Source organism: Salmo trutta, chromosome 4 (genome assembly GCF_901001165.1).
Source record: "Salmo trutta chromosome 4, fSalTru1.1, whole genome shotgun sequence".
NCBI lineage: Eukaryota > Metazoa > Chordata > Actinopteri > Salmoniformes > Salmonidae > Salmo > Salmo trutta.
Genome location: NC_042960.1, coordinates 32995404 through 33007778, shown reverse-complemented (window position 1 = coordinate 33007778; position 12375 = coordinate 32995404). Strand labels below are relative to the sequence as shown.

Genomic DNA, 12375 nt, shown 5'->3' with positions numbered 1-12375 from the left:
TTACTTGAGTAATTTTCTATTAAGATATCTTTACTTTTACTCAAGTATGACAATTGGGTACCTTTTGTTCCTCTGTCCAGAGTTGCAAAGAAAAAGACATGTCTCAGACTCGCCAATAAAAATAAAACATTAAATGGGCAAAAGAACAGACACTGGACAGACGAACTCTGCCAAGAAGGCCAGCATCCCTGAGTCGCCTCTTCACTGTTGACGTTGAGACTGGTGTTTTGCGGGTACTATTTAATGAAGCTGCCAGTTGAGGACTGTTTCTCAAACTAGACACTCTATTGTACTTGTCCTCTTGCTCAGTTGTCCACCGGGGCCTCCCACTCCTCTTCCTTTTCTGGTTAGGGCCAGTTTGCACTGTTCTGTGAAGGGATTAGTATACAGTGTTGTACAAGATCTTACATTTCTTGGCAATTTCTCGCATGGAATAGCCTTCATTTCTCAGAACAAGAGTAGACTGACGAGTTTCAGAAGAAAGGTCTATGTTTCTGGCCATTTTGAGCCTGTAATCGAACCCACAAATGCTGACGCTCCAGATACTCAACTAGTCAAAAGAAGGCCAGTTTAATTGCATCTTTAATCAAGACAACAGTTTTCAGCTGTGCTGTTGCAAAAGGGTTTTCTAATGATCAATTAGCCTTTTAAAATGATAAACTTGGATTAGCTAACACAACGTGCCATTGGAACACAGGAGTGATGGTTGCTGATAATGGGCCTCTGTACAACTATGTAGATATTCCATTAAAAAAAGTCAGCCGTTTCCAGCTACAATTGTCATTTACAACATTACATTGTAAATACACTGTATTTCTGATCAATTTTATGTTATTTTAAATGGCCCAAAAAATTGCTATTCTTTAAAAAACAAGGACATTTCTAAGTGACCCCAAACTTTTGAATGATATTGTAGACTGAGGGGTGAACTTAAAAGCCCTAACCCACAATCGCAGTGCTATTGAGCAATGATGCTTATCATCATTGCTCGCACTGCAAGTTATGGGGGTACTAAATATGGTATGAAATTGGCCAGCTCTTTTAGGAGTTTACAGTATAATCACATACTGTATGTTTCAGAACATATAGGGTGTATGATCTGATCTGGAGGGCCCCAATGTTGTCGTTTCTATTAAAATGGCTGTAAGATCTCCATGTCATAATATTCTCTGTCAGAATCACAACGACTTTCAGGAAAGAGGTTTTCTGAGAAGAGCATCTGCTACCGGTTTCGGAGCACCTCGAATTCAGTGTAGACAGGGAATTTTCTACGGTAAATTTTCTTAAACATATCAACGTCTTGCATATGCAGTCAATTCTCCACATTTAAATTTGATTTCAAAATATGGAAACTGCCCTAAAGGCACAGATCTACAATCAGAGGGTTCGGAATTGTTACTCCATTAGTTATCAACAGAGCCGGTACATCAAGCTACCATCACTAAAACATAATCCAGAAAATATTGCTGATGTCAGCCTTTAATGCAATCACTGTTAGTATTCATGTTATATTTCTGCTCATCTAAGCCTCATTCGGAATGAGTGAACTTGAGCAAGTCAATTTAATGTTACTAAGGACCCACCAGTTCAGGACAGAGGTCAAGTCAACCCCTTGCATTAAAAGTCATCAGAGACTTCACATTACTGCAAGGTTATCTTATAATTGAGGGAAATACATGTGTATCCTTCTCTTTCAAGATGAAATTAATCAACACTCCTTCCTCCTCACCAACAGCAGGGGTTTTTACATGCATCTATTTAACCACCATCACTTCTTTTCCCGTCCCGCCCCTCCCCCTTAACTGCCTACTCAATCAAATGACAGACACAGGTATTTTCCCCTCCTCCATCAGCAAATAACAACCAATCAAAGGCCTCTGTCATGCCCACGGGGCACTTTCCACCCAAAAACTCTGCTGCTGCTATTCACCACAGCAATAGCTGGGAAAAGTAACTTTTATTTACCTAGGCAAGTCAGTTAAGAACAAATTCTTATTTCAATGACGGCCTACCCTAGCCAAACCCAGACGACGCTGGGCCAATTGTGCGCCGCCCTATGGGACTCCCAATCACAGCCAGATGTGCTGCAGCCTGGATTCGAACCAGGGACTGTAGTGATGCCTCTTGCACTGAGATGTGCCACTCGGGAACCCGAGAAGAGTCTATCCCTTCCAAAGACACGTTGATCTGAGCACCATAGCGATATACGTTTTTATCTCAATATTAGGCACCTACCACCCACTCTGTAGCGGAGTAATGTTGCTTACCATTCATTTAAATTGCCTACCATAATGAAAAAATATTAAATGAAGTACTATTCCTCAGAAGTTAAACAAAAATCATAACGTTGACCCCAAGATTAGTAAGATACTAGTCTCTCTAGACAGACGGGTTGCCTCGCACAATGTTCCATCTTAACACTTCTGTACGTATACAACATCAGTTTGGTATACACTGTTAAAAGTGCTTTGTAACACCAAAACTAGTGGCAATTGAGCTGCCCCCAACGCGTAGGAGACAACCTTAACTTTACTAAAGTATTGAAACACATTGTCCTGAGATGTTTTGAAAGATTACATGGTGTGTTGTAACATCATTTAGTCAAGTGTTACGCAACACTTTGCCAGGGACTGGGAGCACTAATGGAAAAGGGTGAAAACACAAGTATGATGTTTAGAGTTCTGTTTAGTGCAGAATTAGATACCTTCTCCTTTGGTGTCGTTTCCTCTAAAACTATTGTGGTGTTTCAAATCCTGTCTATTGCAAAATTAGATCACTTCTTCTGGAGTGCTTTAATGTTTAACATTGATTTATGTATCTGATCATTTGCCAGTTTAATCCATTTTGGCAGGTATTGTTGAGCACAGTAGTAACTAGAGGTTTTACTGCAATTTTCCTCTATCATTAAATATGTGGGAATGGGTAGTCTCATCACTGATGTCATTTTGCCTGAAGATTTCGATATTTGTTCACCATTACACCTCATGGTACAACAAGCTGCTTAATACTAATATAGAAGTATACTTGTCTTTCTTCAAACATGCATATAACACTGTGTAAAATGTTTGAATTACCCACAATCCTCTAAAAACAGAGCCACGTGGCAAGATAGGAAGTGGGATTCAATTACAGCTTCCGCCTGTCCCACCTTTTACATGCACCGAAAACCCCCAAAAGTGTTTTAACAACACTTTCTTGAAAACACTAATATTCAGATTGAAAAACCACTTTGGGTCTTTTAGAGTAATTTTATTGTTTTAAAACACTGTCTGTGTATCATAACACTTACATTGGGTTTACATTCCACCACCAGATCTCAGGTTAGGTGCACCACTATTCCATGGTTTCATTACACAATCATGGTGTATTGAGTGTTTCTATTTTTACAGTGTAGAGGAAAGGGCAGAGTTGGGACATCCGTCTTTCCTACATCACTGCACTAACCGCTTGATGCCCTAGCATAAACATCCCCGGACACAAACTAGTAGCTATCAAGATGAAGATCACTGAAGGTATTTTTAAGGACTACATTTCCCAAGTGGCTAGTTTGCATCAACTACCTTTACGAAAACTACTGCTAACATTTTGCCGGCAAACTTAGGTTTCGAATTATAACGTTCTGGCATGTCTGCCTCGTGATTTGTTGGGAGCGTTCTGTCTGTAGTCTTCTGTCTGAAGATGACCCTCCTCAGAACAATTTTTGGCCCTTTTTGAAGTTGCCATGAGAATCTTTAATTAATCCCAGACCTAGTGCTGTTGCTGCCCTAGGTCTGGGATTTCCGAGACTGATTAGCTACTGCTTCCCTCCCACTAGGATTAGACCTTACCCTTTTCTGGAGCAAAGGAGTCTGGGAGTCAGACTATGACATTGAACATTACAGCCAGGGCCCTGTCAATAAAACTGGTCCTGGCTGACCCCTGGGGGCCTCCACATCCCACAACATTAACAAGGCTCTCTCTGGAGCTCAAGGGGGATGTCTGTGCCCCCCAACCCAGGATTAGGGCACTCACCTTGGGACCAGGAAGACCAGGCAGGCCGGGGTTTCCATGTGGACCAGTAGGACCCTAGAGAGACAGCGAGAGAGAGAGAGAGAGAGAGAGAGAGAGAGAGAGAGAGATTAATTTACAGTAGATCTACTAGATCTCAACGACAGCATAGCATTATTGCTAAGTGGATGGGTCTCTACAGAAGGTGTAAACGGTACAGTGAATTAGTCATACTGTATGTCAACAACAGTTCCCATCTTTTAGCTACAAAGATTAAAGGTAGATAAAACTGCTGAATGAGTCAGTGATTGTAGGCCGTGATGAGATATAGAGACTTTTTCTGAGTATTACACATATTTTATGTCACATTTTTCTTCATGTGCCAAACTATGCCCTACCTTTAAACCGTACAAGAGTGCACTTTCAAGGGAACACCTTATAACATACATGCACTCACTTTGAGTACAACTCACACATGTGGGAACAATCACACGTGCATGCTCATGTGCGCACACACACACACACACACACACACACATCTGCACCCCTGCTGTTGCCTGGCTTAAGCTGCATTCTCTCTAAAACACTCACTACAAACTAAAGCTATGAGGTAAGACTCTGCTCTCTCTCATAACAGTAATCAGTCTGTGATCAGGAGATGACAGAGACTTAACGTAGGGGTAATGATGACCCACACCTAGTTTTAAAGGTGTCTGTGTGTCCTCTTGACACTGGGTTGTGTTGTGGTGTCACAGTCTCTTTCTACCACCCAGCCCCCAACCTCTCCCCCGGCTCTCTACTTTCCGAGACTCCAGTAAAACCCCATAAGAAAGGATCTCTCTCCCCCTCTGCCTCCCTCCCTCCTCTCCCCATTTATCTAACTACCCATCTCGCTCTCTCCCCCTCTATCGCTGTAACTCTCTCCTCCCCCCTCCTCCTAATTCTCCCTATCGCTTTCCTCTCTCAGTCCAGAGCAGATTATTTAAAATGGGGGTCTGTTCTCTGTGCATAAAATGCTGCCACCTGTGGAGTGTGGGATTTAGCTAAGGTACAATACAGGTGAGTACAGCACAGTGTGGTCTGGAGGTCTGTATCTTGCTGAGGCAGCAGAGTTCGCAGCCCACACAGACACAACCACCCATTACAGTAATTTTCCACCCCATAACGAAGCCTCCCTCTGACTGTCTATGCCTCTATGGGTCACCACACTGCATGTAAACCATATGTCTCCACAGTTGGGTCCCACAAGTGTTTACCATTATACAGTAGTTTACCTGTAGACAACTTTTACTGGCTGCCTGGCTGGCTGCTGGAGGGTCCCTGTCTGTCTGACACACACTAAACAAGCGTAACCAAGAGGCGTGGTGTGTAATAAAGAAGACTTTACAAAGATAAAACAGAGAGAGGTGCACCTGTGGTCTTCCTGAGTATAGCTGGCTAACTGTGATAGGCACTGTATCTCAGTGCTAGAAGCGTCACTACAGACCCTGGTTCGATTCCAGGCTGTATCACAACCGGCTGTGATCGGGAGTCCCATAGGGCGGAGCACAACTGGCCCAGTGTCGTCCTGGTTAGGGTTTGGTTGGGGAAGGCCTTCATTGTAAATGAGAATTTGTTCTTCACTGACTTGCCTAGTTAAATAAAATAAAATATATATATATCATTCTCTATAGCAGAATGTTCAGAAATGCCAGAACATTAAGAGCAAAACATGTCTAGTGATGTTGAAGATGCTCAAAAAGTTCTACAGCTGCGCCATTGAGAGCATCTTTTCTGCTGCCAATGACTGGAACGAATTGCAAAACTCACTGAAGCTGGAGTCTTACATCTCCCTCTCTAACTTTAAGTATCAGCTGTCAGAGCAGCTTACCGATCATTGTACCTGTACACAGCCCATCTGTAAATAGCACACCCAACTACCTCATCCCCATATTGTAATTTGTCCTCTTGCTCTTATTCTCTTTTGCACCCCAGTATCTCTACTTGCACATCATCATCTGCACAGCTAGAACTCCAGTCTTAATGCTAAATTGTAAATATTTCGCCTCTATGGCCTATTTATTGCCTTACCTCCCTACTCTTCTACATTTGCACACACTGTACATAGATTTTTCTATTGTGTTATTGACTGTACGTTTGTTTATGTGTAACTCTGTATTGTTGTTTTTGTCGCACTGCTTTGCTTTGTCTTGGCCAAGTTGTAAATGACAACTTGTTCTCAATTGGCCTACCTGGTTAAATAAAGGTGAAATAAAGAATAAATAAAAAATCTGGACTGGCTGCATCACTGCTTGGTATGGCAACTGCTTGGCATCCAACCGAAAGGCACTACAGAGGGTAGTGCGTTTAGCCCAGGAACATCTCTGGGGCCAAACTCCCTGCCATCCAGGACCTCTATACCAGAGGAAGGCCCTACATTTTTTTTAAGACTCCAGCCACCCAGGTCATAGACTGTTCTCTCTGCTACCGCATGGAAAGCAGTACCGGAGCGCCAAGTCTGGGACCAAATGGCTCCTGAACAGCATCTACCCCCAAGCCATAAGACTGCTGAACAGTTCATCAAATGGCCACCTGGACTATTTACACTGACCCCGTTTATTATTCATTTTTTATACATGTTTTGCACTGATTCTCTTCCACTGGCTCTATGCACACTCATTAGACACTCCAACACACACACACACACACACACACACACACACACACACACACACACACACACACACACACACACATATGCTCACACACAAAACACACACTTTCACACTCTTCACATATGCTGCTGCTACTCTGTTTATTATCTATCCTGATTGCCTAGTCACTTTTACCCCTATCTAAATGTACATGCTGTATTACCTCAATTGCCTCAACTACCTCATTACTGTCCCTGTACATTGACTAGGTACTTGTACTCCTTGAATATAGCCTCGTTATTGTTATTTTATTGTGTTACTATTGTGTTTTTTTTTGTGCAAATGTATTTTTTGAAGCATTTCCCGGTAAAGACTACACCTGTTGCATTCGGTGCATGTGACCAACACAATTTGATTTGATTTGAATGGTCTCAGTGTGGTCAGTGATCAGAGCGTTGCTTTCAGAGATCAAACTCTACTATAGTACAGTTTAGTCTCAACAACATCAGAACAGAGACACGTACTGAACAGCACTGTACTGCTGTAGCAGCTGGAGCTGATTTCTTGATGCTCCAAGAGCCAGTAAAGAAGGCTTGGGCAGTATACAATATATACTGTATACTGTATACTGGAGTATTTGGAAATAGCCACGGGATGGTTTTTCAATACTTTCAATACCGTTGAAACTATTTCTTTGAAGTTTTTCAATAAATGTGAATATTTGTAGCCAATTTAAGTGAATACATGCAGCCAACTTGTGCGATACGTTAGGAGACAGAGATGATGTTCTTCATTTCACTTGTCACATTATTTTACATTATGAAGCTTAACGTAGTTCCCTAGACCCCAGAACAGTTGAGCGAGTCACGTTTGCTTGTAAAGAGCACAACGGGAGAAAGCAGGAGCCGGTGAGTCCAGCTGTGTATTTGGTTTAACTTGCTAGTTAGCTAAGTATGTGGCTGAATTAATGAGGAGATGGGGCATCGTATATTCTTAGCTTTCTGCCATGTTTGAGAAGTCAAAGGGCTTTGTATGAGTTATCTGTACAGATGCCACTGCTATCTTGATATCCTAAAAAAAATTATCCTTTCGGTTCCCGGCCCCTGAGTCTGCTCCTCTGCCCCTCTTCTCAGAGCAGAGAAAGCAGGCTCCGTTGCCCTAGTGACTCCAGACACCACAAAGACACAGCATGTACACATGCTGCTCCAGAGTCAGTGCTGTTTTTCCTTCAGACTACCATGCATCCAAACATTGTTCATTTGCACTATGTCTCTCGTTCACATTTGGTTGTAAATGTCCAAACTCACCCCCAAAAAATGCATTCTGTACCTGCTACCTGTAGAACTTTATGAGCTGGATTACCTGTCTTTGCAATTAGTTTATTTTTGTTTGCGCTCGTTAGCATATTTAACTAGTACTATGGAAATCCGCTTGTACTTGTGCTACGCCCCCTTGTGTACTAAGCCGGCAATACTATAAATCCCGGAATGAGAGAGGGACGGTATGACGATATGAAAATCTTATACCGCCCAACCCTACAGTAAAGTAAACATGTATGCATTATCCTCTCATAGGACTATCTCATTCATACGCACCATTAAGCTCATCCCTGGTTCTTTTTGGAATGTCAGCAGCTCTGTAATAGTGCTGGATCACTGGTCTTGACAACTGGCTTGTGTCTAGCTTGTGTCTGTGGATTAATGGTGATGAAGTGCATAGAGAAGTGTATCAACTCGCAGACCGTGTGTCATTGCTATGTCTGTTGGGTCTGTTGATGGAGTAAGAGTGCTTTGAGAAGTGTATGTGTATGTGATGCATTTTCAGTCACAAAGTGTGTGTCAGTGTTGAGAGTGTGTGTGTGTCAGCGTTGTGTGTATCAGTGCTCTCAGGTATGAACACGCCTCATCAGGACAATAAACCTGACCTCAATTTACGGAGAACCAGAACTAGCCACTTCATGACCTGTCCTGAAATAAACTCTGAAGAATCCTTTTCAAAAGCCAGCACGACCTTGTAAGATCCTCTAAAAAAAACACTTTTTATAGCACCATATAGCACTGTACAAGACTGCTAGGGTTAAAACAAATCTGGGGAAAGGGATCTTCTTTCAATCCGTTTGCAGTATCACCTCAAGGAGGGGTGTAGCACCTCCCGAAGCACAATGGCATCACATGACCACAGGTGTGACATGGTTTGCAGTACTCACCCGAGCTCCTCTCTTCCCAGCAGGACCAGGTAGACCAGGGGGACCAGGAGGACCCTGTTATTGAGAGAGAGAGAGAGAGAGAGATGTTACAGAAACATAAATAACTTGCTAATTGAGAAGTGATAACATGCTGTTGAATGTACAGTTAGATGTGGGTAGGTGGATACTGTATTTATGTATGAGGCCTAGACAATTTCAAATCAAAGGAGGCAAAGCTTTGAGAGGATGGTGGTATCATGTTACATTGTCTGGATTAGCGTGAAGTACTATGCCTCAAGCCAGTTCTGGGATTAAGATAAACTCTTTGTCATGGCAAAACAACCATGGAGGAAAAGCATGGTATGATTCCACTTCATGTTCTTTTCGACCCAAGATGTAAAAGATGAAAGAGAGGGAAAAAACGAACGTGCTGAATACTTTTAAATTCCAGAGTTGGAACTGAAGACTCTAGTACAGTACTTGTAAAACATGACTTAGATTATATTAAACCTGGTATGTTATGTGGTAGCTTTTTTTCCATCCCACGCATTCATAACAAACTTACACAAATGCACACATCCACAGAGATGTGGAGTAAGGAGCTAACTTGCAAACAAGTCAGACTTCAGCTTGGCTCTCTCAAACGGGATACAGATGTAGGATCTTAATTTGAGCCAGTTTGCTACAGTGGGAAAATAATCCTGCAGCAACAGAAAAGGTTCATTATTAAGTGGATTATAATTAATGGACATTTTTGTAGAGGTTGATACATTTTGTGTAAGGGAAAATCATTTCTGAAAGTGGAAAGTGGAAATTATAAACTACAGAAGCCTTTTTTTAAACCTCAAATTCACTACACGTTTAAAATGTCCTGCATTTCAGGAAAGTTCTCCTGCAACAGTGTGATCAAATTAAGATCCTATTTGATAATAGGATCTTAATCAAATTAAGATCTGTCAATAAATTGAGGAGTATTAAGTAGAAGTAAATGTCCACCATTTGTCCCACACCTGAGGATTGGATAAAGTAATGGACTGGGCGGGAGAAAGCAGCAAATACTGTAGCCTTGCCTGTTCTGTTTAATTCATGCATAATTGTAATGTAAATAGTTTATGTGGCGCACACTCAGGCTTGATGCTGCTTAGCCATTCTGTCCGGCACACTGATGATAAACAGCAACTTAGATGCTAATGGGAAATCAATGTTACTTCCTTTAATGATGAGTCTGAGATACACAGTCAAAGTCAGAAATGTCAATGCTGATTACCAGTGGTGCAGAAAGCCTTCGCTTGCAGTTTGGCCGATAATACTTTGTTAAAGCTGCAATATGTAACTTCTTCGGTAACCCGACCAAATGCACATAGACATTTGAGTTATAGATCTGTCATTCTCATTGAAAACAAGTCTAAGAAGCAGTAGATATGTTCTATGTGCGCTATTTTTATGCTTCCCGTTCTTAAGTTTAATTTTTGCATCTTTTACTTTCGGTTTTGTACACCAGCTTCAAACAGCTGAAAATACAATATTTTTGGTTATGGAAAATATATTTCACAGCGGTTTAGATGGTACAATGATTCTCTACACAATGACTGATTGTTTTGTCACAAACTGAAATTATGTGAACTATATTAAATCATAATTAAGAAGTAATTACTTAAAGTTGGAACATGAATATATTTTGGCCTTACCCAGGCCTCATTTAAGACTCAATAATGATTTTGTAGGAGTTACAAGGCAAGAATTAGTGTATATAAAGATCCAGTCCATTTAAACAATTGTAGGCCAGCATCCCTAAGTCGCCTCTTCACTGTTGACGTTGAGACTGGTGTTTTGTGGGTACTATTTAATAAAGCTGCCAGTTGAGGACTTGTGAGGGGTCTGTTTCTCAAACTAGACTAATGTACTTGTCCTCTTGCTCAGTTGTGCACCGGGGTCTTCCACTCCTCTTTCTATTCTGCTTAGAGCAGAAGAGTTTGAGCTGTTCTGTGAAGGGAGTAGTACACAGCGTTGTACGAGAACTTCAGTTTCTTGGCAATTTCTCACATGGACTAGCCTTAATTTCTCAGAACAAGAATAGACTGATGAGTTTCAGAAGAAAGTTCTTTGTTTCTGGCCATTTTGAGCCTGTAATCGAACCCACAAATGCTGATGCTCCAGATACTCAACTAGTCTAAAGAAGGACAGTTGTATTGCTTCTTTAATCAAGACAACAGTTTTCAGCTGTGAACTTACTAAATGAAATGAGAGGTTGTCTGTGTGATATTAGGTTGCTTCTTGTGTAAATATTTTCTGTCTGGATTTTAATGGTTTTCTAATGATCAATTAGCCTTTTAAAATGATAAACTTGGATTAGCTAACACAACGTGCCATTGGAACACGGGAGCTATGGTTGCTGATAATGGGCCTCTGTATGCCTATGTAGATATTCCATAAAAGAATCTGCCATTTCTACCTACAATAGTCATTTACAACATTAATGGGTGTTATAGTAAAGACCATAAGAAGCTCGTAAGTTTCAAGTTTGGGGAAGCTTACAATTTATCCTACCATTTCTACCTATCTGAGTGAAAGTCATGATATATAGGCCATTTTAATTTCGATAATTACGTTTTCATTTCTCAATCATTGTCACATGGTTAATTGTAAAATTATAAAAATCTGAAAGTTAAAATTCAACTAAGGCAAGAGCACCAGCCTCTGCTATTAGGACACATTGATACACACAATACTGAAAAATATAAACATGAATATATACAAAAATAAAGAATGTATTCTGCAAATATTTGTATATATTGTTAACATAAAGTTTCAGAGTGGGATCTCTGCTAGTTTTAAAGTCATTACCCATTTCATACATAGAAATTGGCATAGTAGGCAGCGTAACCAATCACAGTCCTCCCTTTACTTGTATCATTCCACACCCTGCAAATCAACAGCAAACGGTGACCATTTTGAACCATTTTCACATTCACTCTGTTAGTAATGCTTACAAATTGGATCTAAAAGTTGCACAGATCCCAGTCTGGAACTTTGATATTCCCATAGAGTATATTATGTTTAACAATATATCAAAAACTTTGCCTAATCAAAAAGGGTACATTTTCAATATTCATGTTAATATTTTCCAAGATTCATATATTAAGGTAAGAAAATTGTTATTGAAATCAAAATACCACTCATATTACAGAGCAAGCGGTAAAGCATCATGTGACACTAATTCTTGCCTTGTAACTCCTAAAGACGAAACAAAATATCACAAATAATAACGTCACAAATATTCCAACTCAAAATTTCAAAAATATGTCAAAACACTGTCCTTCAAAGGATCCTTCTATGGATAAATGTCGTGAAAATCTAAAACCTTGTTTTTTGAGGAATCACGCTCCAAAACTGCCATAAAAAAGCTAGACTACGGTTTGCAACTGCACATGGGGACAAAGATCGTACTTTTTGGAGAAATGTCCTCTGGTCTGATGAAACAAAATAGAACTGTTTGGCCATAATAACCATCGTTATGTTTGGAGGAAAAAGGGGGATGCTTGCAAGCCGAAGAACACAATCCCCACCGTG

General features: G+C 40.8%; 1 protein-coding gene across 2 annotated transcripts in view; it reads right to left on the bottom strand.

Annotated features, from left to right (window-relative positions):
• Positions 1-12375, bottom strand: part of LOC115192252 (collagen alpha-1(XXIV) chain) — a 183011-nt gene that overhangs the window by 133271 nt on the left and 37365 nt on the right. For both annotated transcript variants that reach the window (XM_029750545.1, XM_029750544.1), the window contains exons 5-6: positions 8827-8880; positions 4012-4065 (exon numbers count right to left, since the gene is read on the bottom strand). In XM_029750545.1, the coding sequence (XP_029606405.1) occupies positions 4012-4065; positions 8827-8880 (108 nt within the window). The remainder of the gene's footprint in view (positions 1-4011; positions 4066-8826; positions 8881-12375) is intronic.